The 27,789-nt window shown below is 41.1% G+C and overlaps 1 protein-coding gene across 6 annotated transcripts in view; it reads right to left on the minus strand.

The window, feature by feature from the left end:
• Window positions 1-18,778, minus strand: part of KANSL1 (KAT8 regulatory NSL complex subunit 1) — a 63,897-nt gene extending 45,119 nt beyond the window's left edge. Inside the window, exons 1-4 of one of the 6 annotated variants that reach the window (XM_075176865.1) lie at window positions 18,764-18,778; window positions 17,618-17,689; window positions 14,658-14,787; window positions 2,847-3,829 (exon numbers count right to left, since the gene is read on the minus strand). In XM_075176865.1, the coding sequence (XP_075032966.1) occupies window positions 2,847-3,733 (887 nt within the window). In that variant the 5' untranslated portion in view covers window positions 3,734-3,829; window positions 14,658-14,787; window positions 17,618-17,689; window positions 18,764-18,778. Of the gene's footprint in view, window positions 1-2,846; window positions 3,830-7,105; window positions 7,500-11,830; window positions 11,975-14,657; window positions 14,788-17,617; window positions 17,690-18,763 lie in introns of those variants that run through there. The other 5 variants (XM_075176866.1, XM_075176867.1, XM_075176868.1 and 2 more) reach the window with 5 other exon arrangements.
• Window positions 18,779-27,789: the final 9,011 nt, after the last annotated feature.

Genomic DNA, 27,789 nt, shown 5'->3' on the forward strand with positions numbered 1-27,789 from the left:
TCTGTAGCCTATATATAAAGCACTCTGCCTACTGTGCCTTGTTTTTAGGTCAAAGAAATGTTTGACGACTTCTAATATCCAAATAATTCTCAGCAGGGAATGCATTTTCCCATATATATCTGTTTCACCCAATTAACAGTACATGATATTGAAAGGGAAAAAAAATAATCAAAAAAAATAAAAAATATAAGTAGAGAAGGGGTTAAACAACTCCTTCCTTGTTTTCTCCTACTATTCCACCACCCTCTAACACTTGGCCTGCTTCCATAGCCCCATTTTCTTTAGCTCAGGTCTACTTCACGTTGAACATTACCATGACTCTCACTCACTGTCCCGTAAATAATTTGATATACATTACAAAGTTTTCTGTATTTTTGTTTATTCAGTATGTCTGGTCTTTGTATTTTGTTTTTCATGTATCATTTAATGTGTTAAAGATTACTGCATTCGACGCTGCTGACTTTTCGTGGCACTTTATAAGAGATGATATTATGAATATCAGGTGTATGAATAGACACATCTTTGCAACAATTTAATCTAGGTGTGGCACATGAGGGTACTCCCTTGACCTTACAGACAGCAATGACTGAGTTAACAATCCCACGTCCAAGAATTCTAGGAATGCTAAGAAATCTAGGGATATAACTGGCTGGCAAGGAGACGCAAGTTACCATGGCAACAATGCCCACCTCTCAAGGACACAATGGGCCAAGTGGAAATGCAGAGAATGGAGACATAATAGTGGATGTAGTATGTCCATGAAACCAATAGCATGAAACATACAGCATACAAAAGGGTAAAATATGGATGTCATCTTCTTGCAGGGAATACACAAACATTGTATATGTAAATTACATGGATGCTTTGCTTACCATTTTTCTAGAAAGGGCCAAGAATGTGCACATACCATGTAGAATAATTTTTTACTGGAGCAATCTCCCAGAACAGAGATAATATAAGTATTTACATAACAAACTCACAAATAATGCTGCAGATGTTACAAAACCACTATGTAACTTGCCAGTCTCCCAACTAAAGCTAGGTTAAAAAAACAAACAAAACACAAAACACTTCAATTAAGTCACTTTTGCTGTGATCATCCGTATAAGAAATATGTGGCAATCCAGCCATGGTGGAATTACAAGCCTCATCATGACCTGCAATACTTACTGACAATAAAGGCAGATCTAATGAAGCTAGCAAACATTAGGAAGAGAAAAAAAAAAGGGAATTAGTCAATGTTTGCCATTACCTGCTATTTCAGATCACCTGCCCTTGGAAAACTTCTTGTCTATCAACTATCAGCAAAACGGCCATGTTCATTACCACAGAAATCAACCTAGTGAACTCACACCTAACAATACATCAATTAATACAGCGCCACTAGTTGCGCAGCGCTGTGCAGTGAATGCACTCAAATCAGTCCCTGCCCCAATAGAGTTTACAGTATTAATTCCCTAACACACACAGACTAGGGTCAATTTGATAGCAGCCAATTAATCTACCATTATGTTTTTGGATTGTGGGAGGAAAGCCACACAAACACGGGGAGAACATACAAACTCCACACAGATAAGGTCTAGAATCAAACTCATGACCCCAGTGCTGTGAGGCAGAAGTGCTAACCACTAAGCCATCATGCTGCCAATACAGTAAGCTCAGAGCCATTCGCCAGTCTCAGAATTAAATTTAACTGGAATTTTAGGTGGAGAAGGTATAATTGAATAAATACTTGCATACTGCATCCACATTCATAGAAAAAGGAAAATGAAAAGTGCCACTAAAAACTACAATACAAACAGATCCAATAGGGCAGGACATCAATTAAAAGAACAAACCTAAATGCAAGTTGAAATTTCTGACATTTAAAATTATATACAGACGTTTCAGAAGACATGACATGAGGTTTTAATCATGGAGGATACTCTGTTTCAAGCATTCAGGGGTGGAAAAAACAGTGTAGAATTCTATACCCAGAATCACCACTATAACTATTGAACCAACAGCAAAGACACCCAAAAGTTAGGAACTAGCAGTAAGTTTTAGGTGTATTGGCTCCTGGGACTTGACCAGTCCTGTAGGCATATCAGATTTCCTGTAAACAAGTCCATTAAAAAAAAATAAGAAAAACACTGCAGTCAACCTAACTTCGATAAAACAAAACGATCCCCGTCCCTCCCAAACCTTTATTCATTCAAAACATGTGGATAAAAGTTGGAAAATTTACTGTGCAGTTCAGTGCAGGATATTATAGTTATTTTCTGCTAGGATAGGTTAGCTGTGATTTTGTTTAGTATGCGTACTGACAGGAAGTATGCTGTGCAGCAGGAATAATCTGCCCCACAACCTCAAATCTCTTCCGTTCCAATGTATTAAGACCATTCTTAAAGGCTATATATTACATATATATATTTGTGAATTGTTGCTCTTTTTAGAGAAGGTCACTTCTATAATAGGTTTATTGGTCTTTTAAGATCAAATTTTACATAACTATAGGTTTAATGTAGCAGCTTTTATAGATTTCCTCTCTCTTAACACAAACATTGATGGTTTTCCCAGAAATCTGTTAAGATTTTGTAACTAGACATGAGTACCATTTCCAAGTTTAAAAAGTAAAACAAAGACACAAATTTGCATTATACCTAAAGAAGAGGGGATGCTGCAAGAGAGGAAAATCCCTTAAAAAGGTGAAGGCAAATACTATATTCGTGGTTACATTTCTAGCCAGTCACCAGCAATGTAAATGCACTGCTACAAAACAATTACATAAGCACAGGTATGCTTACCATGCAAAATACATTTAATTGTGAATATTGCCACACACATTATGGAAGGCGAGTACTTACAGTGGCACGTGGCTCTGCTGGGTGTCCACCTGTCTAAGCTCCTCCTCTTCTACATCAGAATCCCCTCCAGAGCTACTTTCAGTGGCATCCGAGTCAAATCCCTGCTCACATGACCGAAGAGTAGCAGTGCCTGTGCAGCTCAGTCTCTCTAGTTCAGCAGCTGCTCCCTTCAAAAAGGCATCAGAGCTGCTGCTTACTACTTCACCTCTGCGCTGGGCATCAGCTTTACGTGTCACCACAGTCAATCGAGTGCGTGGAGTCTCTGGACTCTGGCCAAAGGCCGCCCCAACCAGGCCGCCTAACTGTTGATGAAAATGGCGCTCAACCTGCTTTGCCTGGACTAACTGAAGCCTTTTTTGGATTGATCGTGCCCTCTTTTCCATCTCCCCATGACGCCGTAACAAGGCTTTCAGACGTGCATCAGAACCATGCTCTACACGAGAGCCCTTCTGTTCATGTTCCTCAGCAGGAGATCCTGGAGGAACAAGTGGGGCTTTCACCCAAGGTTCCAAAGCAGGAATGGCTAGGCTTGGGGGCTTGTCCACAGCGGGCTTTGCAGGTCTTTTGGCCAGTCCATTTAGAGGTACACCTTGGCCCCCTCTTCCAGAATTGGCGATTCCTCTCAGTCCCTCCAGGTTGAACTCCAAAATGGAGGAACGCCCCCGGCACAGTGACTGAGACAAGATGGACCGTGGAGTGAACACTTTCAGTTGCTCCTTCCCAGGTGTCCCACTGTAGCTTGTTACCAACTCTGGCGGGGCAGGTGGAGGAAGACAGCCGCCGTTGGTCTCACCAAGGGGGAGGGAGGAAGATGGGGGCGCCAGCTTGAAGTGCAGGTTGCGGGCGTCAGGGGCAGGGTCAGTGAGAGCAGGTGCCATCGCAGCCATTCAGCACGGGGAAGAGGGCAGGGGAAGGGGATGCTTCCCCAACAGGGGGGGCTGATGTTGGCCACACTGCCCCCGGGCAACTCCAAGGCGAGACACCTATAGTGAGAGAAATTAATGAGTAAAAAGCAAAGAACACATTCTTATGTCCATGGGAGATCAATTACCAACATCAATGTTAATACAAAGGTAACACTTGAATTTTTTCTATGAGACTTCAGGTTTACTAAACAGTTTACAGTGCTGAAAATACATTGTGCAAGTTAAAATCTCTTCGAGAAAAAAAATTAAAAAAAAATCAAGGCCACTGACCCTATTTTTTCCATGAGCAGGGGCAGCCATAGAAAGTAGCTAATCTGGCATTGGGAGAGGGGGGAATCCATGACGGTAAGACATTATACTGTGTCTACTCATAATGTCCTCTCTCTAGTCAACACATATAGCACTTTATCAGAGATCCATGTATAACCATTTATTTCAGTGACAGAACAAGAAGAACTGTATGGCTTCCACAGCTTATTTGCAAGACATATTTAGCAGAGAACATAGCCTAAAGGGAATATGGCAGCCTTCAAATATCCTGGATTCTGAAGAATTTGGACATAGGTTGTGATATGAATTTGTATTTGACAAACTATTCCACTTCTTGAGATTATGCTCATCTAACAGATTTTCTCTTAAGTAATTTCACTGATAAATGTCAGATGCAGGGGATGTTGTATGCTTGGTATAAATACATAAAGCCCTTAGCAATGTCATCTACCTAAAACATCCAAAATATCTGAACAAAAAAAAGAAAATAAATACACAATACAAAAGGTATAACCATGTGATTTCCTCTTCCTGGGGTGACAGTTCTATCATCATAATATGTGAGAAGCTAAACAAAAATTGGAGGCCATCTGGGAAACCATTAAAAATGATTGTTTAGCAATTAACCACAAGGAATTCAGATTCATGAATGTCTTAATCATACTTCCTGGTACATTCTAAGGGAACTGGCAGAGGATCCCCCTATTGCTTAAACTGACCCCTTTCCCCCACCCGTGATCAACTATTCACTTATGGACCTGCCTTCTGCCTCCAGTCACAAGGACAAGAAAATCCTTTTAAAATGGCTACTCATCTAACGCGGTGGGTTGACTTTATCTTACTGGTTATTTCTCAGTGCAGTTGATTTTGCTACTTTTAATCACAATGTCAACATAAAATGCCATTGGAAACTATTGAGCAATGTAAGTGTGTAATATTTTGATTTGATGTTTTGTGTAAAAAAACAAACCCCCCTTCCCAAAAAAAAAAGAACAATGTTTTTACAGTGGAGTCATGTTAAATCACAAATATAAAAGATAAAATATCTAAAATTGTCTTAGAGGGATACATTTTAAAATTAAAAAGTTGTGATTTCTACCACTATAGTCACTGTGGAATTTTTTATTTATTTATTATGATTTTCTGAGAACATCATAACTGGTGTAAGGAAGCTAAATGTCACCAATAGCTAAAAATACAAGGCCACATATTCCTCAGTGCTGTAGAGCGGAGAAGAGACACCCATTGCTAGCACCACATGAACACAATTTGAGACAAAGGGAGAGAGAACTCTGCTTGTTAAAGCTCACAATTTAAAAAAGAAAATAAGGAACGTGACAAGAGGTCAAAGAAAGATTTCAGTAGCAGCAGTTAGCACAAAAGAGAAGAAATTACAGAAGAAATGTGTGAATGAATGGTGCATGAGAGCACAATAAAAATGTTGTTGAGTAAAGGTTTGGAGAGGGGACAAAAAGCTAGCAAGACAAACACTGAAGTTTTTTTTCAGGGGAGTGGGTATATAAAATTAATGACAAAAAAAAAAATTGAGCCATTAAAAAAGTCCTAAATTAAAGTCGTGAGGGGCATCAACAACAGAGCAAAATATAGAAAGGTAACAGAGAATCATTAATGCATCAAAGGAAGAGGGAGGGCGGGAAGGAGGTGTTGCTCCCAAGGAAAGGGGAAAGGTTTACAAGTAAGTCTTACAATTTAGAAAAGAAACATAAGGCAGTGGGTAGAACTGGTAAAGACTCTTGCCCTCAGATGTACCTGGGTTTGCAAGTAAGAGAGCAATTAAAAGAGTGCAAGAATCAAGAAAGGAGACCGTAAGGCGATGTACACACTGGCGTTTGCCTTTGAATGCAAAAATGCATACAAACAGCACTGCATTTACTTATGCGTTCAGATGCATTTACAAGCGTATTCAAATGGATTTATACTCTGGCCATAAGACAGAAAGTTATCTTGTTCACACCAAAACGCATGTGGAAACAATGAATTTACAACGCACTTCCATTGTGATATATACGAGTTTTCTACTGCATTGACATGCGTCAGATACACTTAAATAGAACAAGAAACAATTATGCATGGCCTCATTTGGTACTATAATTTTTATTTTCACAGCCATTCACATGTACACGTTAGAAAGCGCATCTTAAATGCACTATTTTAAATTGTGTACATTGCCTGAGAAGGGGTCAGGAAAGGTAATAAGCATGGAAGTGAAAAATTAGGTGTTGAATAAAAGCATAAAGAACAGAGGGCATGAAAGGAACAGTGAAGCATACAAAGGAGCGAAAAAGGAGAAAAAAAGGTGGGTGGGAGGCAGTATTGAGTGATATGCAGAGGAGATAACACAAGAAAAGTGTGTTCAGCATTAGGAATGATGAATAAAAAAGTATAAAATTGTACATGTTATAGAAAATTAAGTTCAAGGTCTGAGGGGAGTGGTAAGGGAGATGGAACCAGCAGTTAGTACAGACCGAGGTGAACATAGGTAACAAAGACAAATAAAAGGGAATGAGTGTCTGGGTGTTATGAAAATAAAAACGCTGTACGCTGCTTCAGAAAGCAGCGTACAGACGATGCAAATTACACAGGGAGAACATTCAGGGCAAAACTGCAGGCTGGCAAACATTACAAAGCCTTATTAATCAGCAACAACAAGCAGAGGGACACAGACTTCAATATAGGTCTGTGGAAAACTAGAGGCTATAGGCTTGTTACTACCCACACTTCCATCTGTCACATGACAGATCACACATTATAAATACAAACAGAGCTGAAATCTAGATTTAAGTCTACCTCACCACATACAATGCAATACTAGTTACCAAAGCAGCTGTATAGCTAACTATTACACAGACAAGACAAGTTGTCCTAAAAGAGCCCCCTCCCCCTCTCCTTAATGCAGGAACAGGGCGGTGGCATTAAAAGGGTTACTGAAGGTAACTACAATGTGGAAAAGCCTTTTAAAAGCCATTTAATAAGGGCATTTAACTCTCGCTTCGTGTCAGGAAGGGGTTAAAGGTGTGGATACGATAATAAAATGAGACTTACACAGGATGCAGCTGCCTCCGTGCCCCCCCCAAGGGGGGAAGTGAGTGTCCAGCTCAAGGGGGGGTACAGAAGCCCCCTCCAGGGTTTTAATCTTCAGGTCAACCTCCTGCCCTCAAGCGGGCTTCAAATCCACAGAACACGCCCCCCCCCCCCAGTGGGGGGCAATAAAAAGGTCGGGGGCAATAAAAATGTGGTGTGGTAGTATTAAAGAGTTTCAAGAACAAAATCCACCAACCCCCGGAAAAAAAAGCAATGTAAGAAGTCTCTTTTTCCACGTGATTGCGATGGAACGGAATGTGGGGGGCTGCAGTGACCCCCCCGTATCTATCACTGGATCCTGGAGAGGAGAGGGGCAAAATGGCGCCGTCGGAGAGACGGACGGAGAGGAAGACTGCGAGGGAGGGGGAGGTGGAGGTGGAGACTCTGATAGATCGGGGGGAGGAAGCACGGAGAGGAGGGGAATGACACTAAAGGCGGCTGCTCCCAAGCTCCACCCAGCGGACAAACACAGTAACTGCCTCTGCTTCAAATAGTGTACGAACGTTCTACAAAGAAGCTCAGCTTTGTCCATTGGTTATACAGATTATAAAATACAAAAGTTATCACAGACATTAGTATTTACAATCACAGTAGGTTTTTTTTTTGCAAATAATGGTACCATCGCATTCCTTTAATTTGACACAAAAACAGCCATGCCCACACATACAGTAGCATAACCCACAAATTAGATTCAACAAATGCAAAAAAGTGTTTAAAAATACCACAGCTAATCTGTATGCTGACTTTCCATATATGCCCACTGTCAAAAGACACCCTTAGATTGTCCCCGCCACCCCTTTAGAATTCTCACTCCCGATAATCACTTACAAATTATGCTGCATTTGGCACCAAAAAGGAAACGGAGTGGGTTTTATGTAAGGGGCAAAGTTCATGCCAGTACGATGCCTGCTATCTTGCAAACAAAACGTGAGCTGTATGGGCATTACAGGCTTTAAAATGACTACTGTCAATGTACAAGACGATCTATATCTATCAGGAACCACACTCCAACAACATACTGGTAGGTTAATGGTCTGTTATTAAAATTGACCCTAGTCTGTCTGTGTGTGTATAGTAGGGAATGTAGAATGTAAGCCTTATTGTGGCAGGGACTGATGCGAGTTCTAAATGATGATGAGATGATTAAAGGACCACAGCTGCAGAAAGGTAAAGCAGCAAACAGGAATGCAACTTGTCAATTCACTAGGAACTAGCATCATGATGACAAGAGACAGTGTGTATTGCCCTTCAGTAAATTCACCAATTCCTAGTGAATGTACAGGCTGAATATTGTTTCAACTCATATCTGCCTCACCTGTATTTCTACCTAGGTACACTTTTTGTTAAGCTGTCCATAGAGAGGCAGATCTCATCACTGAGCCTAGGCACAGAGTGACAGGATCCCTGGGTGCACATGGCGTCCAATAAGGGAGATTGAGGAAACATGCAGTTCATCATGACATAGTTCAGCCAATCATAACCTGATAAATTCCATTTCCAGGTATATTAGTATAGCTGGTCATTTTGTACCCATTCACACAGAGGTTTTTGGCCAGTTTTTTTTCTAGACGGTACATAAAGTCTAGTAAACACACTTTAACTCTGATGGTGACAAAAACAACAATAGAAGCATTTGCTTCTTGACAATGTCAACATTGCCAAGTGCATTAACAATTGGTGCAATAATACAGTTCTATGACAGTGCTCATTAAGTACAAAGTACACTATGCTGCAGGGGAACTTTGAGAATGCAGTTCTTTGTACACACCTTGCAGACTTTTTTTCAGCTCCTGTGTGTATGAGCACTAGAGTGGACAAAATCAAAAGTGTAATAATTCAAAATAAAACTTTCCACTGAAGCCTAGTGGAATACGCACTTGCAAAGCGACATCATTTAGGTACTTCAGTGAGATCATGAACTATACACTTATTTTTCTTATTGCAAGTTATAACAGAACATACTCAGATGATGTCTGCATGAATATCTTTTGATGACTAGAATATGATCTCAAAAGAGTAGTTGATTTCATGATAAAGAAAAAAAACAAATAAACTACAGGCCAAATAGTAAATATGCACTGAAAACTTTATTATGTAGGGCAATTCTGTCACAGAGCTCAGTATCACTTGTAAAAGCTCCTAGTGAATCTCTGAATGTAAAATACAGATCACACTAGTCAATTGTTCTACTTATTGAATACAGTCAAATAATTAAGACACTCATCAGCAATGTGCTCAGGAACACAACAACATGTATTATTTGCAATGCACAAACAAAAAAATGCTTTACCCATTTAACTTATCCTCTGCAGCATATAATGAACTGCAAGTGTTATAGACCTGTTGTACCTATTTAATGCAAGGGAGACCTGTACATTGTCAGAGTGTTAGTGACCTGATTTTGAATACAGAGAACTGTTTATGATGTACTCACCACAGACAATAGTGCTGCACTGGGTGTGTAACACTACGAAGAACACACCTGTACAGCATTACAACACTCCCTGGGAATGTTCATCACTCAGTACTAACCTGCACAGCATGAGATGTTTTTTTTTTTTAATCAGGGTATTTACACTGGGTTCATACCACAATCACAGTTACTAAGCACCATAATACAGCTCACATTTTGTACAATGGAGAAAGCGCAGATAACAGCCTTTCCTCAGAAAAAAACCAAAACTAATTGAGAGTGGAATGAAAACCTGTCCCTTTCTCATTAGTGCTTATATATTTCACTTCTACCCCTTACTATTGGGGGTCAGTGATGGTAACCACTTCACAATACCTGTACTACACAGCACCAGTGCTGCCGAGAATGTGTAGACTTCATATGATCATACCTACACTGGACCTCACAAGTCCACATCACATACCTTCTGAATGGGACTGTGGCTCATTCAGTTTCCCTTAATTTGTGTACACAAACACGGGGCAGCCTCCAGTTATATAAAGTCATAATTAACATATTATTTCCCTTTGTAAGCCAATTAAAACTACAAAATAGAATTTAGAGATTTACAGCAATAAAACCCGCCCCATGTGTAGGCCTGATTTCATTTTCTTGAACTAAGCTCAGCTAATTGATGCTCACATGGCCCCTAGTGCGTTCTCCTATATACAACGCTGCAGAACAAGTTGACACTATAAATAAAAGCACACTGTCAGCGACAGCTTCCGCGGCCACCAGGGGGAGCCCACTGCCTGCTGTGAATGCACCAAAGAGCCTCCCGCGCACTACACAAACAACAAAGGGAGGGGCATGGCAGCACAGCAAAGCATGCAGGGAAATGTAGTCCTGACAGGGACCACAGCACAATGCAAAACAAGCATGCTGCTGCTTAATATACAGTGCAGCATGTTCCTGATTACACACAGGGGCTGGCAACGGGCATCGCATTTATTGAGCATGTCCTAGCAATCACTAGGAACGTAGAAACTATACAATGTCAGTTCAAGACTGGAAGCCTCTTCTGAAAATCGGTAGTGCTGTTAATCTACCTTAACTACAAACTTATACATATATCAGAAACTCAGCACTCACCCTGGACGTCCTGTTCCTATTATTTCCAGGTCCGTGAGCATTGGACATTACATATATATTATCCTTTACAAAGCGCCAACATATTACACAGCACTGTACACTGGGGGAATGTTAAGAGCTATCAGATTGAACAACATACGGAGAGTGGATAATGACAGCACAAAAGAACCAACAATCCAATAGATACGGAACACATTTAACATTAACCATGTAAGCCTGTCCTGGTAAATACAAAGAACAATATTATCCTGAAGGAACAAAAGTCACTGCACTGGAATCCTGTCCCTGTAGTCTGCAACATATGCACTGGCCATGCATGATCCTGTCCTTACAATAAGACCACACTGTATCAGGTTACAACAACAACACGAAACACCTCTATGATCATCTGCAGTCAAAACCTTACACATTAACCATGCCCCAATACATCTCTTTTCAGGAGAAAGGCAGCACAGGGTAAACCAGACACGAGCTCACAGTACATTAGCCTGTCCTGATAGCATTTAGTTAATATCTTCATGTACGCTACCATAAGAATGCACCGCTCGGGATAATGTGATTGCTATCTATGCGGAACAGAAGAGACTTTACAATGTTATCACATCTGAACTCACAAGATGTAGACTTCATTCCTTGTACTTGTTTTACAAAGGGTTTAACAGAAGACTTTATATTCCCTAATGGACTGTGACATTATGTTTTACTGCAGTGTACAACGCAATGCATTTCTGTGTTATCAAGAAAAAGGATCATTAAAAAAATAAATAAATCTATAGATCCCTCACCTATGTTAATATATGCTTAAGAGATGCATAATAGCTACTGACAGGGTCAAGTCATAGCATGTCACATTGTAAAACATAAAGGACTACATATCCCATAATGCTTCGAGAATAAAGTTACATAAATTAATACGTAATTTTCAAAACTCAAAATCCCAGGTAGGACCCTCCAGTTATGTGACTTGGATGGGGGGGAAGGGATCTAGTCTGCAGAGCTAACACTTTTGCACCAAAATTGTGGGGGTGGGTAGGGAGGTTCCTTCGCATGGCAAGCTGGCATGGAGGGAAATTCCAAAACAATAGACGGGCGGCAGGCGTGCACACAAGGCAAATGTGTAAGAAAGACCCCCAGAGACATACCATGTACTTACAGGCAGACAGTGGAGGGCTCCTGTGTGCAGGGAAGAGCAAAGCGGCAGATCTCAGCATAGGGAAAACACAGCTCATTGCTGCTGCCTCTGAATCATCTTCCAGCTTTGCACAAACCACACACAAGCTGCACTAATATGAGCTTCTGCAACACCCTCCTCCACAACCACAGGATGAGTCCATACAACCCCCCAGGGGAGGACACCATGCAGCTCTGGATTTCACATTCACAACGCACTCTCGATATATGAAGGAGTCCTTGCATTCTCCTAGCTTGTACCAAGTTAACCTGACTGAGAAGGGGAGCACACATAAGGGTCAAATGAGAAATAATCTGCCGCTTGTGTGAGAATCGCCCCACCCTTTGTGCAGTCTCAATGGTATTTCCAACTGCTGCTTGCTCAGAAACATAGGCTTGCAATACCGAACTATGGCCACAGGAGGGCGGCAAGACAAACCAAACGTGTCATATGCCGGATTTCATGTAACATCAGCCCTATTATGCAACAGGCGAATAATGCAGGGATCACATAGGCTGTTATGTCCCCATCTCGCTGGGTGGTGGGTGCATAATAGTATAATCTCCCTTCATACACAGTTATATTTAATCCACACAACATTCTACACTCAATCAATAAACTATGACCCAACAAAACACAAAGGCTCTTGTAGGGGACAATTTAAACTTGCAATGTTATCAATTAGAAAGCAGTTTTTTTTATTTTACATTATTATATTTAAAAAACATTTGGTAAATATGATCTAAAAGGACAGCTTGTGCATAACACACTTATGGAGGAATACAATTGGCCGCATTACAAGTAAAAGTAACGCGGCCTGCGCATTATTATTGTTATTAAGGTAATAATGCTCTTTATTACCGTTATTACAGTAGTTTCAACGCTGGCTTTTTGCTCGCATCTCAGAAAGCCGAGTTAAGACTACCGTAATAACGGTAATAGTTTTAACGCCGCACAAATTTGGGGGGAATTAAATTCCCCCATTAAAGTGCAACTAAACCCCTCAAATAATGTATTAAGTTTGAGGAATGTGAACGATACTACTCTGAAAAATATAGGGAGGTAAATTTATCAAGCTGCGGGTTTGAAAAAGTGGAGATGTTTTCTATAGCAACCAATCAGATTCTAGCTGTCATTTTGTAGAATGTACTAAATAAATGATAACTAGAATCTGATTGGTTGCTATAGGCAACATCTCCACTTTTTCAAACCCGCAGCTTGATAAATTTACCCCAAGTGTTCACCGCACACTGCTATATTTCTGTCTACTTAACACCCCAAGTCACCTAGATACACAAGGTACATAATTACAAAACTGTTCAATTAACAGCAATATATGTGAAAGTAGATTTTTATTACCTTCCTAATATGATTTCATATTACAAATTGAAGCAATTAGAACACTTCCATTAGAAAAAGATTTTCTTTGCTTCTACTACACATATAATTCACTTTCAGAGACCTAAGATCAGCTACTATAAACCATATCACCTTTGATCACTACACAGAACAATGGTTGATAAAAATGGCCAACTAAAATCTCAACACCTGTTGTCGGCTAATACCACACCTAACACCTAGTTTCAGAGGATATTGTAGGAAAAAGTACTTCACAGAAAAGGTAGTGGATAAGTGGAATAGCCTCCCATCAGAGTTGGTAGAAGCTAATACAGTAGAGCAGTTTAAACATGCTTGGGATAGACATAAGAATATCCTTATAAAGAATAAGGGTTCAAATAGGGGTTGAGGTTACCATAGGTTAATAAAACAATGGGCAGACTAGATGGGCCAAGCGGTTCTTATCTGCTGTCAAATTCTATGTTTCTAAAATAAAATAATTACTTAGACAATAATAGTTGGAGAACATAATAAATTATGAAGGATTAGTCATTTGCTTTCCATTGATGGAACAAGTCACCTGATGATTCTGTCAGTTATGAGCATGAGATCCTCTCTCCTTGCTCACTCTAACACTGAGGAGGTTAAGGTCCCCTCTCTATGAACTTCCTACTCATGTGAATGAAAGTGGGATTGACAACTCCGGTATTAATGTTTACAGGGCCTGCTTTAGTAACAGAGAGAATCTACTGTTCAAGACTGTTGGAAGCATGGGAGGCCTTGCCGGAGTGAAGGTAAATAAGATTTCTTGTATTTTTAGTTTTGGAAGGAATTAGTTTTTAAAAAGGACATTTTCACTTCCTGATACATCCTATGGAAAATGAATACCTATCTAGCTGGTAGAGTACTGCTTCCTCCACTTCTGTGAGACATTATTGTGTAGAGCTGAGCACAATAAAGCAGTCTGTCAGGCCCATCTCCCAAGCATCAAGCTGCTGCACCATACAGCAGTAACAGATACAGGGAGTTGGGATATTCGTCTGTCACAAATACTCATCGACAAGTGCAAATCTCAGTCGTGCCACAACAACACGTAAGAATACATGTCTCTCGGGGAGTTTTAGTATATTTTCTAGCTCCAGCTTGAGCTGATATGCATGGACAGGATAGAAGGTAGTCATGTGTTTATTATCTACGTGGTGAATACAACAAAATATCAACACGGCTAATAATTTAATAATTCTGTAAATTTTTGAGAGATTTGTTTTTTTGTTGGCGCCACAAACACTTTTGCAGCCCTGTTTTAGTATATTCAAGCTATAAAAATTGAAATTACACTGAAACTCTAGATTTCTAGAAAACAAAACGTAAATTGAACATACAGATTTCTTCCCTTCCCAGGAACAGAATATAAAACAGGAATGTAAGACAAAGTACTATTCATCGTCACACAGGGTTACCTGCATCCTGGAGACCCCCATTCTGATGGTAAGATGGGCATGATCCAGGGCAGATGCAGTCATACCAGTGATGGAGGAGAAACAAGATAAATGTATATAAATGGATATATCCAGCTTGGCCATACCCCACCTGTAGAAAACAAATAGAGAGTCAATTTCATCAATTTAATCTCCCAGCAAAACAAAACATATTATAATTGTTTTATATAGCACCACCATATTATGCAGCACTGTAGAGAGGATATTTGTCATTCACATCTGTCCCTGCCCCATAGGAGTCTAAATTCCCCAACACACAAGCGCACATGCAGTTAGGTCCATTACAGTCAGCAGCCAACCTACCAATATGTTTTGGGCTGTGGTGGAAAGCCTTGCACACACAGGGAGAACATACAGACTCCACACAGATAAGGCCCTGCTTGAACTCATGAGCCCAGAGCTGAGGCAGCAATACTAACCACTGTCCCACACAGATCACTGTTAGTTATGCATATGTATATTAATATCCATTACTACCACTGCTCAAAGGTGCAAACATACACTTAACCCTAACAACCAATTAGATAGTTTCCTTCACGGTCTAATCCAGTGATTGGAAAAAGACGGCCCCTCTGAGCCTTCATCTTCGGCCGCCAGCTCCTTTTTGCTCTATTGTGAGATTTGTATATTGTAGCTTGTGACACTTGTTTATCTTCCATTATGTTGTTATTACAGATATGTGGCCCTATTAAAGGTTAAAAGGTTGTCCATGCGGACCCTGAGTTGTATCCGGTTGCCCATTACTGGTCTAACTCTGAACTACAGAAATAAAAGCTAATTGCAGACTGGTTGTTAGGAGTTATTGAATATTCACATCCTTCATTAATGTTAGTACATAAAGCTTATTAGTAAGGGTTATTTACCTACATTGCTCAAAAGTGCAAAACCGCACTAGATCCATAGCAACCCAGACTACTTTTTCTTTATCTCGTGCAAGTTAGAAAATGAAAGCCATCATATGATGCTTTGGTTTTAGTGAAGATTTGCAACTCTGAGCAATATTATTAAATAACCTCCGTTAGTGTTGATTATCTAATAATGTTACTAGGTGCAGCATTTGCACTAAAATATAGCTTCCAGTCAGATGGTGTCTTTCATTGTCTAACTTGCACAAAAGCTAGGGGCTTTTAATAAGTGTACCTTCAAGTCTACATCTGACACCCAACTATTACAACAATAGTACTACCCCTCCTCATTAACAGTCTGCATCTATCAGAGTCCCTTCTAAATAAATTCATATGGAACTGTGCATATACCAATAGTATCGGAAAATCATACATTGCAAATCCCTTATCAATGGTAGATATCTCACAGAGTGACAGGAAAACCTCTAACTTAAATATAAATGGGTGATACGATTTTATTATGCCATGTGTCATCTATAACCATTTCAACATATTTCTGCTAAAATTCAAAGTGGGTAGCTTTGATGGCATTTCAGATCCAGGTTATACGCGCGTGAGTGTTGCTTGATTCCATCTCTCTTCTGTTCTCTTTTTGACAGATGAAAGCAGAACATGTCCTACCATATCCCAAGCATGTCATCTACTGTGGCAAGAAATACATGTGTACTGCACAAGCATCTACCCATAGAGATCAATGATTTGTGTATGACATTGCATCACTGCTACATTTACTTTGTCAAACACTGCAAGGAGAAGATAGATATTTGAATAAAGCATGGGAGAAATAACATGGTGTTGAATTAGACAGGCTGCAGGAATGGATTGTTATTGAGACAGTCGTGATCTCTTGATTTTCTGTATGCAGAAAACAGTCCCTTATTCCCTGTAGATGCCATGTGACTTGGGGATTTTACCCATAGCAGCTTTTTTGACCCCAATAAAAGTTCAGTCTGAACTGCACTTAATACATAGTGATTCCAAATAACTGACACTTGGAATATAAATCATTGATCCTAATAATGAATATGCTTAGAGTACACAGGAACATTCATAGTGAAAACTGGATGGGATTAAATGCACATGCTACAATCATGATCCATTGAACATTTAGGGGTATATTTACTAAACTGTGGGTTTGAAAAAGGTGGAGATGTTGCCTATAGCAACCAGATTCTAGCTTTCACTTATTTAGTGCATTCTACAAAATGACAGCTAGAATCTGACTAGTTGCTATAGGCAACATCTTCACATTTTCAAACCCGCAGTTTAGTAAATATACTCTTTAGAGGTCTAGTTACCAAGACCGCTCCGATAACAAGATTTATTTTTGCTGTAATAAAATCTTTTATCAAGCAATTCAACAAAAAAAGAGAAGTGATGCTCCGCTCCATGGTGACATGTCTGGCAGCAGTAAGGGGAGTCTTACCATTTTCTGGCCAGTGGATGGTGATTCTGAGCATGCGTGAGCCAGCATGGCATGATGGACTTTTTTTTTTTTTTTTCTAAATGTACAAATATACATAAAAAATAAAATAAGAACTAATAACTTTATTAAAAAAAAAACACAACAGGAAAAAATGCTTTATTTTACTAATAATGTATTTTTTCCTGTGGGCACCCCCTGCCAACGAGATTACGTCAGTAATCACTGCACAGCGTTAGTACTTGTACCGCCGCTGTCCTTGTTAAATAGGCTTCCCCGTGAGATAGCCGGCGATAGTCTTCACTGGCAGAGGCTTTGGTAAGCAGGTAGAAACCTTAAATGCCTTTGATAAATAGACCTCTTATCATGAATGCAATTTCCGGAGAAATCAGTGACTGTATTACAAGTGCCAGAACACAACTTAAACCAAAGAACTATCCAAATGAAAAAGCTATTTTTTATTTAAAAAAAACCTGCCCTTTGCTAGTTCAGACCATGCTCTATGGGACTCGCATAGTTTTCTCTCTAAATCCCAAATGGTAAAACCAGAGTCCACTCGCCACCATTTGGCCATGTGAAATACTTGTGCTTACCTGTGACACAGTCTTACCATTTTGTTGGCTGTTGCATACTGTATTCTTCAGATCTGACTACAGATTTTTTTGCTAAAAAGAAAATAATACGTTAGTTATCTATGTTTGCCAGACACAAGATACAATACTGAAGTTGTTTTTTTGTACCAGATTCCTAAACTATTAAAGAGTGGTATCATTTGTTCTTTAATGATTGATTTTAAATTAATTACATATATGTAAGTTAATTGAACATTTTAATAATTAATGTTAAAAGGGTAATTGTTTCATAACCCACCTTTTATATTCCTATTCAAAACTACTTTTAAATAAATAAAAGTAGCAATTTTGAAATATAATTTACAACACTTTGAGTAGTTTTAAACATGCAACTACAGACAACGAAATGTATCCTTCTGATATTTTAACTTACAGAAACTGAAACTATTTTTAACAGTATGTATTTAACATGCAAGCTGTTTGAAATCCCACATTATTTGTATCCCGCTTCATAAATCTAACCATCCTTTGCCCAGACCTCCATTTTGATTTACAAGATGGCATATTCACAACTTACTTTATTTTATTTTTTTTACATCTAAACCGGTTTATTATTTCTACAATACTCAATATCCCCACTCTTATAACATATTTAGTATTTCTGTTTTTGTTTTTTCTTTAAGATTTCAATTCTGATAGTTGAAAGATCATATTAAAAAAACAAACAAACAGAAAACAAGACAATATGAGAGAGAGAGAGAGAGAGAGAGAGAGAGAGAGAGAGAGAGAGAGAGAGAGAGAGAGAGAGAGAGAGAGAGAGAGAGAGAAATTCACACACGATCCAAATAAATACATTGAGTTAACCCCTTAAATACCAATTGATTCAAGATCCTTCTGGCTTGCCCTCCTGTCAAGTGTCGGTGGCATCGTACAGTGTGCACGGAGTATCATAGCACAGCTGATCATACAAAGTTCCAATATATGGCCTGTTTACTGCTGGTGAGAGAGAGGGATATAGTGCAGCTATTCCCTATATCCAGTCATTGCAATGGTCTGTACCTGTCCTGCTCTGGCCTCCCTACATACCCAGGGGTGCTCCTCTCACCCCACCCACTGCCACCTGGTGCATGAACCCCACTCCACACGAACCCCTCTGCCTGCACCTACCTGCACAGCTCAACCAGGGCTGCTGGCTACGGCCTCACCCCTCACCCTCCTCTGTAAGCGTCTGATTGGTGAAAGATGAGCAGCTCGTTAAGAGATTGGCCGAGGAAGTGTCAGTCAGGCAAGAGAGGGAGGAAAAGTGGGCGTGGTTTATTGCCGTTATTGTGTCCCTGGTTGTGGGCTTGTGAGGGGAGTAGGGGGGCAGTCATGTCATGGTATGAGTGTGTAACCTACTGACTGTAACATTGGCCCACAATGCTTAACATGAACCTCTGCAACTTCTCTCTACCAAAGAGAGAGGGTGACATGATTATTTCAGGAGTTGTGCACCCTTTTCTTTCTATGTGACACATCATCCACAGATAGATAACTGTCCCCCTAGTTTTTAAGCGTCCAGTCACTAATACACTTTTAGTATTGTGGTGATGAAACCCTGACGTTATTTTGTCATCTGTGCTGTAGTCTGTCCCTAGGTAACACCGTGAAAGGCCAAATAAAGCATGTAAGGCCTATGTTTACATAGCTGATATCAAGTCAGACTTGTCACTGCGTTTGGTAGTGCCCCTGATTTTTAATACTGACCTACTGAACAATACCACAGGGCCGTATGGTGCGTGCAAGCCTCGGGATTTGGTCCAACTTGTGTTGTGATATATTTGCAGGACTGTATTTAAATGACAATCTAATTGCACTACATTCATGTTCAGTGGCTGTGATCATTACTGAGAACTGGGTTTATGGCCAAAATGTAATGAAAGGTAGTCATGTTTTTGAGTGACTTTCTTGTGTCTGTGTCCCTATTTTCCAATAATGTACAGTACCATTTAATACAGTCCAGTTCCCTCAATTCTCAGCCTCTGGGCTTTATAAGTGACAATTTGTTAAAAATGACTTTTTAAAATACAAAACATGACATTGTAACTATGTTTAATCAACATATGATGGATGTTGTAGTGCATCAAACATAGCCAAATGAGTGGCGTATTTACATGCACTATAGAAATAGTAACATGTCTATGGACATATTTAAATGTCGCAAATCAACATTTTATAGGTGGAACAACAAAGTGCCTTGGTATTATAATGTATTTCTGGGACTCAAAGTATAAGCGTGCTTTTGTTTTGGGACTAGAAAAAGAGGCTGTTTCCAATAGAATGTTTTGCATATCTGAGTACAAAGGTGAACCAAAGCCAGAATCGAGGACCCCCCTAGCAGTCCAGACCCAAAGGCTGTAAATCAGAAAATATTCAATACATTATAATCCAAGCATTCTATGGGCTAGTGCAGATAGGCGGTTTTTACGCTGCATTACAGTTTTCTTGTGATAGGAGGAGGAGAAAATCTGATTCTTCCTGTCCACACAGTCTTTTTGACATAACACAGGACTCATAGACGCAAAAAATAACATGTCCTTTTTAGGTGTTTATGGTCATCTTGATCAGAATCAATGATTCCTGCTGTGCCAGTATCTTACATATAATAAAAAAAATTCTCATAGTAACTTTTTTCTTAATATCACTATGATATTTTTGTTATGGCTCAGCTGGACAATATCATATGTGACCTTTGGGTTTTCTTTAACCACCAGTCCCCTATGGGACAAACTACAATTACATCTGAATGTTGAATGATAGTGTTGTTAGAGTAAGACCACACTAAACTACTGGATACCCTGAGACTGTCTCAATTTTGAGGTGCTGGGGTAAGTAACTTCAATGATTCACTGGCAGTTTTTGCTACTGCAAAAAATATTTTAATTATTTGTATCTTCTGCAGTAACAATAAGGGAATCAAAATAATTTGGGAGGTTGCTAATATTATTTTTAGTTGTGCAATACAAGTGTAACACTATGAGACTGGTTAAACTTACACCTGGCTGTTATACATGATGTATTCTAAAATCTTGATTGAGGTGCATATAATAATCCAAAAGCCAAAATATAAGTGCAGTCATTTTGGTAGGGAATCAGCAGTTACATATAGCTTGACAGCTCGCATTGCTAGTATAGCCAAGACCACATGAATCTTAAATATACACAGATCAGCCACAACAGTAAAATCACCTGCCTAATATTGTGTAGGTCCTCCTCGTGCCGCCAAAACAGCTCTGACCTGTCAGGGTATGGACTCCACAAGATCTCTGAAGGTGTCCTGTAGTATCTGGCACCAAGACATTAGCAGCAGATCCTTTAAGTCCTGTAAGTTGTGAGGTGGCTCGGACTTCTTTTTTCAGCACATTCCACAGATGCGCAATCAGCTTGAGATGTGGGGAATTTGGTGCCAAGTCAAAAACTTGAACTCTTTGTCATGTTCCTCAAACCATTCCTGAACAATTTTTACAGTGCGACAGGGCGCATTATCCTGCTGAAAGAGGCTACTGCCATCAGGGAATACCGTTGCCACCGTTGGTCTGCAACAAAGTTTAGGTAGGTGGTACGTGTCAAAGTAACATCCAAATGGATGCTAGGACCCAAGGTTTCCCAGCAGAAGATTGAACAGAGCATCACACTGCCTCTGCCGGCTTGCCGTCTTCACATAGTGCATCCTGGTGCCATCTCTTCCCCAGGTAAACAACACAAAAGCACCTGGCCATCCACATGATGTAAAGAAAATTTGATTCATCAGACCAGGCCACCTTCTTTCATTGCTCCATGGTCCAGTTCTGACATTCACATGTTCATTGTAGGTGCTTTTGGCAGTGGACAGGGATCAGCATGGGCACTCTGAATGGTCTGCGGCTATGCAGTAAGCTGCAATGTATTGTGTGTTCTGACCTTTCTATCAAAGCCATCATTAACTTTTTCAACTACTTGTGCTACGGTAGCTCTTCTGTCAGATTGAACTAGACCGTCTGGTCTTTACACTCCACGCACATCATTGAATGGGAAGCGCCCATCACCCTGTCGCTGGTTCCCTGGTTGTCCTTCCTTGGACTACTTTTGGAAGGTACTAACCACTGCATACTGTAAACACGCCACAACATCTGCAGTTTTGGAGATGCTCTGACCCAGTCGTCTAGCCATTACAATTCGGCCCTTATTAAAGTCGCTCAGATCCTTAAACTTGCCTATTTTTCCTGTTTCAAACATGAACTTCAAGAACTGACTGTTCACTTGCTTCCTAATATATCCCAACCCTTGACAGGTGCCATTGTAACTAGATAATCAATGGTATTCACTTCACTTTTCAGTGATTTTAATCTTGTGGCTGATTGGTGTATCTAAGAAACATTTCCAGAATATGAACATAGCTCACCGAAGACACAACAAAAACTTTAATTCATGCATTCATTATATCCCTCATTGATTATTACACCACTCTTCTTACTGGTTATCCCTTAACTAAACTTCCATCCATACAATCTATTTTGAATGCAGGGGCTAGACTCATTTCCCTCACGAGAACGTTGCTCTACTGCTTCTCCGCTCTGTCAGTCCCTACATTGTTTTTTTGTAACTTACTGAATCCAATCTAAAAAACTTCTATTGACATTAAAAGGCCTTACCCGGCTTACCGTCTTCCTAACATCTGCGTCTCTCATTCATACTCACCTTACCTGCTCACAATCCCAGTTGCAGAACATAACTTTATCAAGCTGCATCCATTCTGTTGAATTCTTTCTCAATCCTACATCAACACTTTACTCTAGCCTTTAATCCTTCAAGCAGAAAACTCACATCTTCAAACTTATCAAATTTCAAAACCACCCTCTCAGGGAAGGACTTGCAAATTTTAGCCCAGGGGCCAAAACTTGACTCAGCAGCCTATTAGGAGCATTTGAAAAGAAAAAAATGCAGTTGGCCCCGTGACCCAGCCCAAGGTAGCCCACTATGGCACGGGCCCAGGGAGCAGTTGCCACCCTGCCCAGTCTGCCCCTGCATCCTCTTAACCTTCCTAGGGTGTTCACACCCTTCTCCTTCTATACTCAAACAACCCTCTGACCCCCAAACAAACTTTGCTTTATAACTGGATCGGGACCGGCACTACCATTAGACACATCTAGGGTACCAATGAGTAAGATGTGCCTAAAACTCTGGATGAGTGACATACTGCCCTCTGCAGTTCCCTCACATCGAGCGCCAGCTGCTGACATGAAGTAGAAGCTGCCAGCAGCATCTTAGATGTGAAGCTGTTCATGTCAGTGTTATGCTGGCAGTGCAGTGTTTGGCTATGATGTCACAGCCAAGCACCACACTCGCAGTTCCAGATGAAGAGGATGCCACCCTCACCTTCCCCCCCTGCTAAGGTAAGCAGCTGGGGTGGCTTGCTCAAGGAAAGCGGCCACTAAGCACTTTTCCCAATTGCAATCTGGCTGGACCAATATGCATTATTTGACACTTATCTTCATGTATCAAACTGCAATTTTCCTATATATTGTAAGCTTCCAAGCAAGGCCCTTTTACCTCTTTGTCTGTAAATACCCAGTCTTGATTTATTCGATTGTTGTAAAAGTGCTATGAAGTATGCTGGCACTATATAAATAGATGTTAACAAATAAATAAAAAATAAACTTCCCTAGATCAACTAGTTTACAAAAATCCCAGCTTGGGCCATGACAAGTGAAGAGATTAGTTGATTATGTCCGTTTAGAGATCCCCATGCCCGACTGCAAAATTGTCCTGAAAGTTCTACCCAAATGTAGGAATGTATGTGTTTATTTTTTTTAAAGGGCCAAGTCAGATAAGCCTCTTTTACAGAAAAATACTCAGAACACTCAATGTGCCCAGGAGGCATCTCAGATGCAAAAGTATTAAACCTGTAGAACCAGAGACTACATGCCCCTTCACCCAAAAGGCACCAACCAATCTATTGGAAAGAGCCTTCATATTCTCAGGAACATGGTGTCCTGCATCAACAAAATAAGCCTGGTGAATTAACAAAGTAACCTGCCTTGTAGTGGTCTACTTAGAGGCTAGTCAGCCTCTCTTCTGAACATTGTAAATGACTAAAAGTTGATCCGTCCTGTGTAATTTCCTGGTCCTATGTACATAGATTCTCAAGATCCTAACCACTTCCAGAGGGCAAAGAGAGCCCTCTTCCTCTGGAGGCTTATCCCAGTCTAAGGCTGGAATCACAATATCTTGATTCAGATGGAACTGGGAGATCACCTTGGCCTGAAAGGAAAGTATAGTTCTAAACACAGCCCTGTCCTCATGGAAAATGAGTAAAGGAGATCTACAAGACACAACCCCCAGCTCCTAAACTTTTTGTTTTGTGGAGATAGCCAACAGGAAAGTAGTCTCCCTGGTAAGAAACTTTTACTCCACCAAATTAATAAATTTAAAAGGAGGAAGCTGCAAGGCTGATAGCACCAGATTGACATTCCATGGTGCAACTAGGGGGCTGTATGGAGGTTGCACATGCATTACCCCCTGTAAGAAGGTTTTCACTTCAGTTAAAATAGCCAGTTTTCTCTGAAAGAAAATAGAGAGGACTGAAACCTTTAACTTCAAAGAGCTTAGTTTTAAACTCACTTCCTGGCCATCCTGCAAGAATAGTAGTAACCAGTCTACCTGAAAGAAGAAGTAGGAAACCCCCTTCAATTCACATTAGAAGATGATTTGAGGCCAAAACACGCTTCCGAGCTTTTACGATGATCTGGACCACAATGTCAGATAATCTCTAGGCTCTAAGAATCATGGTGTCAACTGCCACCTTAGGAAGGTTAATCAAGACTTCATCCTCGCTGCCCCCCTCAATTGGAACGATCTCCCGCCCTCTATCAGAACTTCCCCCAATCTGTGCAGTTTCAAACAGGCTTTAAAAACCCACCTTTTCTTAAAAGTTGTCACAAACCTCCCTGCTCACACACCTGTGCTTCTCATTCCCCCTGTCTCTGTGTTAGATCAGCACTTCCTAGTTTGGGCGGTCACATGTGACTGGGAGGCGGCATATTCTGCAGTGTATATAAAGCTCACTCTCACACTCTAACAGTGTGAGAGCAACAGATTTCCATACCCAGACTGGCTACCTGTTATGCTGTATTGCTGCTGTCCTTGGTTTTTCTTGTGAATCCTTCTTGGAAAGTACTTCTGCCTGTTAACCCCTCGTGTACCAGTCCTTGTTTGTTTTGACCTCTCTTCCTCGGATCCTGATTCTGTACTGCACTACTGCCTGTGTACCAGATTCCGTCCTGTTGTTAGACTTTCCTTTTGCATACTTATTTTGTACCTCGCTACCTCCAGTGTACCAGTCCTCGGCTAGCTGACCTGCTTTCAGATATTGATTTCTCTCCGCTGTGTTATGCCTAGAGACTGTTCAGAGGGCCACGACCTGCTTGTTCCCGGCCGCTAAATTCCATCCTGCCTTGCAGCAGTTCTTGGTGAAGACCGGGGAAACCGTTAGACTCTGCGCCTCTGTTCAGCCAGTGCTTAACCAGCCTAACACGTGTATCCATCTCCCCAGGGATCTCTGCGTTCAGACAACAAGACAATCGGTACAGTTTGCTCTGACCCTACCGTGATGGATCCTGCGGACAATTCCTCTCCCAGGGACCTCCTGCAACACCTGCTCGGGAGAGTTGAGAAGCAGGAAGCTAATCTAGAACATTTAGTGAAGTTTCTTCAAAGATTCTTTACTTGTCTGGATTCACTTCAGGGAACATTGTCGGCACCCTGCAGTCTGTCCCACCAGTGGATACAGTCACACCTGTATCTGCGGCCTATCAGTTACGTATTCCTAACCCTCCTAAATTTGACGGGGATCCCGAGTCCTGCAGAGGATTTCTTATTCAATGTGCTATACAATTTGAGATCCTTCTCGGGAACTTTCCCAGCGAAAAAGGCTAAGGTGGCCTATATTGTTTCACTGTTGTCTGGCCAAGCCCTCGCATGGGCATCACCCCTATGGAAGCGGAATGATCATCTACTCCACAACTGTGCTAACTTTCTGACCGTATTCGAGAGAATTTTTGATGAGTCTGGTAGAGTTTGTAATGCAGCAGCCGCGATTCTGAGTTTATGCCAGGGTTCACACTCCGTCGGTCAGTATGCCATTCAATTTAGAACTTTGGCTTCTGAACTGTGTTGGAATGACGAGGCTTTGATTGCGACATTCTGGCAAAGGCTGTCCGAACAGATTAAAGATGCATTGGCCTCAAGGGAACTTCCTGTTACGAGCTGCGGTGGTACGCCACATCCTGGTGTGAGGTAGCAGCCGAGCACGTGTATTAGTTTCAATGCACTGTTATATTTGTAGAGGTTGTAGGGACATCCTCCAACTCCAGGAGGAGCTGTCGCATGATTCGTTTTGTCATTCATACATGTTCCTGGTTGTAATATGACCTATGCTAGTTTCCAGCTAGTAATTAATCAGCAGCCTCCTGAGGCTGATTATCAGCCCTGTCCTCCTCCTTTCTGATTTGCCCATCATAGTATTTAAGGCAGTGAGGACTGGGCCTCACTGCCGGTTATAGTTCATGCTTGCTGCATACTAACCTGCTGTGTCCCTTGCTCTCTGTGCTATTTGGATTCTGATTATTGTTGCCGACCGTTGCCTGAATATCTGACTACGATTGATTGCCTGTGCCCCTTGATCTTTTGCCTGGACTCTAACGCTGCTGTTCTGCCTGTAGCCTCTGACCTCAGCTTGTTTATTGAATTCTCTGTTTGCCTGCCCTCGACCCTTGCCTGGACTTCACTCTGCCTTCCTGGGTTCCCCCCAGCCGGTACGCTACTCATGACCCTCTGTTAGTCTGCAGCCAAGTCTGTCCCCACCACTAGGGGCAACAGTGAATACCAGACTCTCAGAGCAGACTCCGGGTTTTGCTGTACTGGTTTGAGGGGTTCCTAACACTTTCCTCTTCTCTTGATGAACTTATCTCCTTCTGTAACAAGGTTTACCTCCGTTTTAAAGAACGGACACTTGAGAAGACTCAGCCTTGTCAGTCCAACTTCCAGTCTAACGTCAGTCCGCCAGAGGAATCCATGTCGTTTGGTCGCTTCCGTCTCTCTAGTTGTCACGTGGATTACCACTGACTGGTATTGGCACTACTAAACTAGGAGGCGCGGAGTCTAATGCACCCCCGGTGTTCACCAGGGAGCCCCGCAAGGAGGTATGGGCTTCATTGCGTGAGGTGCGCAGGTCGCACTTCTCCCAGATAGTCACCAGTTCAGTAATGGAGGCAGAATAGTCAGACAGTCTGGATCAGAGCCAATGGTAGCGCGATATAACGGAGGTAAGTAGGAGAATAGTCAGGAACGTTTACCGTGCGATTGCGATCAGTATGCCACGTGTCATGATGCAATCGCACGATAAATAACGCACGCATACATTTACGCATTCACTTGTATATATTTCACTTTTATATTAGTTCCAATCCACAGTCGTTTATGAACAGATGTTGTTGAGTTTATAGTTAAATATCATAAGGTTATATGTACACGTTAGTGAGATCTAAGGTTCAGGTCACAGGAAACATATCATGTCTGGTATCATTCTAATCCCCTATTTATCTACAGACTTCCGGTTCAATCGCCGAAATGATCGCACTTTGCATATGCTAGATATGGACTATAGGGCATAAATGATCATGAATGGTATTGGGTGTGTAAGGTAAATAGACCAGTTTGAACTAGTTCTTGGCAGGAAGATTAGTATGCATCTTCTGGAGAGCTAACCCCCACCCTTGTATGGCATTGTTTGAACTAGCCAATGACCTGCATATCACACTAGACCTTCCTGAAGCCTGAACCTATGGAAACATGCCAAATCATCTGTATTGTTATCACTGTATCACTGACTGTATATAATCAGGGGCTCTGGGACCAGCATTCAGTCACATAGACCACAGACTTCATGATTGAATGACTGTATGCTGGATCCAGGACACAGCGTATGTATAGGCTGCACTTATTTATTTAATTGTTATTCTCTTGCTTTTGCTAATAAATCGCTGTGTTACGCCTAGTGACTGTTCAGAGGGCCATGACCTACATGTTCCTGACTGCTAAAGTCCATCCTGCCTTGCGGCGGTTCTTGGTGGAGACCGGGGAACCCATTAGACTCTGCGCCTCTGTTCGGCCAGTGC

Source organism: Mixophyes fleayi, chromosome 6 (genome assembly GCF_038048845.1).
Source record: "Mixophyes fleayi isolate aMixFle1 chromosome 6, aMixFle1.hap1, whole genome shotgun sequence".
In the NCBI taxonomy this organism is placed as follows: domain Eukaryota; kingdom Metazoa; phylum Chordata; class Amphibia; order Anura; family Limnodynastidae; genus Mixophyes; species Mixophyes fleayi.